We start from the raw sequence: 4,621 nt of genomic DNA, 5'->3' as shown, positions 1-4,621 counted from the left end.
TCCCTTATTCACTGTCCATACCTGGATAAAGGGTACATCCTCCCAAACCAAACCCACTGTCACCCTGTCGATTCCAGCTTATAGCAAAAATATAGGATGGACGAAAGTCGCCCTGTAGGGTTTCCAAGGCTGTAAACGTTTTAGGAAGCAGACTGCCACCTCTTTGTCCCATGGAACAACTGATTAGTTCAAACTAGCATCTTTTGGTTAGCACAGCTGAGTACTTTATCCACTGTGCCTCCAGGGTTTCTTAAAAGATCTGTATTATTACTAATTACAACAGCATGTAAATGATAATTATCTCAAAATAAATGTTTAATTTTTAAAAAATCATATAAAAAGCTAAAACAAAATTTAAAAAATTAACAGCAAAAATTGTTTCCTAAAGAAAAATTATGGACCAACCACAGACCTTTCTTTTATTTATTTATAAATTTAGTATTTTGGTGTATTATCATATCTAAAACAAAGCAAACCTCTGAAATTTGCCCTGTTTTTGTTTAATTATTTCATTAATGTTAGCAAGAGTAAAGTTATGCATTAATTTTACTATTTAACAATATTTGTAAGTATTTTTTCTAGCATCCATATTCTCAAAAAGAGCTCTTTAAAATGTTCAATAATATATAGACGTTAATTTATAAATGATAGAAATCTATAAATGATAGAAGTCTGTGTCGTTCCTTACTTTCTTCTTTGCTTTTCACTTACTTTTCCACTTTCTCCTTTTTCTAAATGTTCAGATCAATATGCTTCTCAATTTTAAGGATGACAAAAGTGAATGTCCTTGTCCTGAAGAAATCAGAGACCAGCTCTTGGATTTTCATGAAGATTTGATGACTCATTGTGGTAAAGTCTTCTTGATTATTTTATTAATGCTTATTAAACATATATATTTAATGCACAATTATTGATACAAGATTAAGAATATATGTAAATGGACTTAAATATGCACATGGTATGTAATCACAGCACACAGTACTTATCATAATAGGTATTATGGCAAAATGGCTGTTCCTATGTAAGAAACCGTCTGAACTGGAGAGAAGATCAGAAAGGCAGTAAGTCCAAGCAGAAGATGACAGCAGTTCTTTCTCGTTTCTCACATTCTTACATTGACAGGAAAACTGAAGGAAAATGGGGCATGTAACCAGGTACTTGGAGTCCTGGGCGCTGTGGGTTAATGTGCCAAACTGCAAAGCCAGTTTGAACTGCAAGGTCGGTGGTTCAAGTTCACCAGTCACTCCTTGGAAACCCTGTAGAGAGTCGCTATGGGTCAGACCAACTTGACGGCACTTAATAGCAACAACAACCAGATGCTTTGGGTAGACAGGTTAGATTGGTCTGGTCCAAAGAAATGTGATCACATGTACTAGAAATTCAATCTGTTGAAGAACTACATTTTAGGATGGGCCTAAGTAAACCACCATATAACTTTTTAATGTTATGTGTTTGGAAACTGTGTAGTTTTTGTTTTTGTTTTTAATGTTTTTGTTGTGGAGTGAGTGAAAGTTTACAGGGCAGATCATCAGTTTTACATTCAACAAATCATATACCTTATTTCATTACAATGATTATAATCCCCTCCATATACCATCAGTTAACAGTATTTCTCTCTATTCACTTAAGCTTTTTTTTTTAACAAAACAAAAAACACTCAGGAATATATAATAATTTACATCTCCAAAGGGCACATTCTACAAGTCTGCCTCCTGGCCACCGGCTCTTAGTCCCTCTCTTCCAGTGAATCTAGAGTCCTCAGCTGCTCCCTCTTTCCATGTCCCCATATCTGCCTCAGTCTCTGGTGTCCCTGCTTCTCTGGATAAGGTCCCGCATTCTGCTTGTGTGCTTCTCCCTTGATGGTCCTATGGTCCTCTGTTTATGGACTGTAAGATTAACCACTCCCCTGTTTTTGTTACAAAACTTCTACCTTAACAATTGTGACATTCACAATTCGTCATAACAGTTATTCACTATTGAATCATACGAATCTTATCCCCATCTTTTTCCCCCAGATCCATCTAGACAAGATGACAGCTATTCAGGGGGAACTCTTTCTTTCCCCCAACACTCTTAAACTAAACTCTCTCTTGAAACCTTGTAAGCCAGTCACTTCATGCCTTTATTGCCCCCTCATTTTAGATAGCCAATGTTTAAGTTGCCCGTCCCTATCTACCCTGTTTACAGAGGGGATAGCACTGGTACTTGATATGAAGACCCCTTTCCTCTCTGTTGTTAGTTAGAGTAACTACCTCCATGAGTATAGGTCAAGTTCATCAAATTGTAGCAATTTACCCTTGATAAAAAAAAAAAAATTGTTTTTGTAATCGTCCTCAAGTCAAGTTCTGCTTATCAAGCCATCAAGGCTAGATCAAATTAGTACTGTTTGCAAGTTTGGGTGTTCTTGTGCATCTCCCCTTATCAGCTGGATGCTTCACTCTCAGCTCTAGACCTCCGTGGCTATGTCCTTGTCCATGGGCTCAGGTGTCCCCAGGTATTACCACACTTTAGACCAACCAGTCCTTCCTCTTGTCTCTTTCATCTCCAGGTCAACGGACATTTATTGAACATGGTTGAACTCAGCCCATGTCTTCATTGCTGCCTTTGCCTGTCTTCCACTCACCAGTAGAACCATAGGGTCTCCAGCAATCTTACCTGCCTGTTCTTGTGTCCCCTTTAAGTTTCAGTCTTAGAGAGGAGTTTGTCCTGAAGAAACTCGATTGCTTGTCTTGATGGCTTCCCGGCGAACAACTTGCTATTCTTGTCATAGCCAGTCATGCTGACATTTAAAAAAAAAAATGTTTTCTTGTGAATTATGTGATAGTTTACATGGGAGAACATTAGTTTTACATTCATTCTATCATATAACATCTCACTGCCATGGTTACAATCCTCTCAATGCGTCATCAACCAACCAAAGAGTATACCCTGCAAGCCTACACCCCAGTCATCAGCACACAGCCCCTAGCCCTCTCTGGGTCTAGAGTCATCAGTTGCTCCATCTCTCCATGTCATCGTCTCTGCCTCCATCTCTGGCATCGCTGTTTCTCTGGGTAGAATCCCGCACGCTGCTCTTCTCCCTTGATGGTCCCAGGGACCTCTGTTCCTGGACTGCAAAGTCACTCCCCTTCATATGCTACAAAACGTCTACCTTTACATTGTCAACCCTCACAATCAGTCCTGTTAACAATTATTCACTTTTGTACCACAAGAGACCTATCCCCATCTCCTTTCATCAGCCCTGCTTAGACAGATTGGATACTACTCAGTGGGGATTCTACCTTCCTCTGCGCCCTCTGGATCTAGACTCCCTCTTAAAAGTTTGCAAGCCAGACACTTCTTGCCTTTGTATTCCCCCCACTTTGGGTAGCCAATGTCCAAGTTGCCCATCCCTGTCTACTCTGTGTATGGAGGGGGTGGGAATGATTCTTGCTGTATAGATTTGTTTCCCCTTTTGAGCTACTGCATCCATAGGTGTAGGTCAAGTTCACCAAATTGTATCAGATTACTCTTTTTTTCATCTTCTTTCTTCTTCTAGTTGAGCTCTGATCATGCAGTCATTGAAGCCAGGTCAAGTGGGTATTATCTGCAAGTGTGAGTGTTCTTATGCATATGTCCTCTCTTCTTGTTATCTGGGTGCTTCACTCTCCACTCTAGTCTTCTGTGGCTTTATCACTGACTCTGGGCCCAGGAGTCCCCAGGTCTTGCCACACTGCTGGCCAACCAGGTCTCCACCTCGGTTCACAGGAGTCTATTGAACATTGTAGGACTTAGCCCGCAGCTTCATTGCTGTTTGTCCCTCATTTTTCCTTATCGGTGATGAACGTGCTCACCAATCAGAGCGTATGTCTGCTCGTATATTCCTATTGAGTCTTAGTCTTGGCAGGGGGTTTGCCCTGAGTGGACCTGACACTTGCCTTGATGTCTTCTTGGCAAGCAACTTGCTTGTACTTGTAGCAATCAGTCGGACTGACATTATTGTTTTGTATTTTTTCTGTCAGTCTTTCTTTCAAGAAGTATCTTCTGTTCTTCTAGCTGCTCCAGGCAGGTCTGCTTGTCCTTTCAAGTGGAAATTTCCCACCTCAGAAGATTTTGGATGGAGTTCAGGATCCCCCTATAGTCTTATGTAAGGCAGAGGCTCCACAGTAAGCCTCCTTCAATGGGCATGTTATAGCCCCATTTTAGGTATTCCAGTTAGTTATAGGCAGAAGACTGACTTATAAGTTTCTATGGTGATATTTCTGGCTATTCCATTCTCTCCCCTTCAAGTGTCTATTTTATAATGGTATGCCAGGGAAACCAAGATTCAAAAGATAGCCAATCATCTTAACATTATTTCCCCCCTTTTGCCCATTCCAACCATGTCTCAATCCCTGTATCCCAGAGTCCTGTTGTTCCATCCAAGGTTGTCCATACATCATTATATACCTCTGTCCCACTTAGCCCATGCAAGCCTGACTTTGTTTTCCCATCTGCCTTGTTCTTCCATTCCCCTCCCCCTTCTTGTGTGTTGACCCCCCCTCCCTAGCACCCAAACTATACTTTGTCTATTCCCTACCCTGTGCTCCACCTTTCCCTCCGTCCCCTCATCCCACCCCCAACATCCCAGTAACCAGCAAAG

General features: G+C 41.0%; 1 protein-coding gene across 1 annotated transcript in view; it reads left to right on the top strand.

Annotated features, from left to right (window-relative positions):
- RYR2 (ryanodine receptor 2 (cardiac)) overlaps nucleotides 1-4,621 on the top strand; it is a 786,033-nt gene that overhangs the window by 435,068 nt on the left and 346,344 nt on the right. The window contains exon 39 of the mRNA XM_006872010.1: nucleotides 744-849. Coding sequence (XP_006872072.1) covers nucleotides 744-849 — 106 coding nt within the window. The remainder of the gene's footprint in view (nucleotides 1-743; nucleotides 850-4,621) is intronic.

The sequence above is a fragment of the Chrysochloris asiatica genome, unplaced genomic scaffold, assembly GCF_000296735.1.
Source record: "Chrysochloris asiatica unplaced genomic scaffold, ChrAsi1.0 scaffold00179, whole genome shotgun sequence".
Classification (NCBI taxonomy): domain Eukaryota; kingdom Metazoa; phylum Chordata; class Mammalia; order Afrosoricida; family Chrysochloridae; genus Chrysochloris; species Chrysochloris asiatica.
This window is presented reverse-complemented; position numbering and strand designations above follow the sequence as displayed.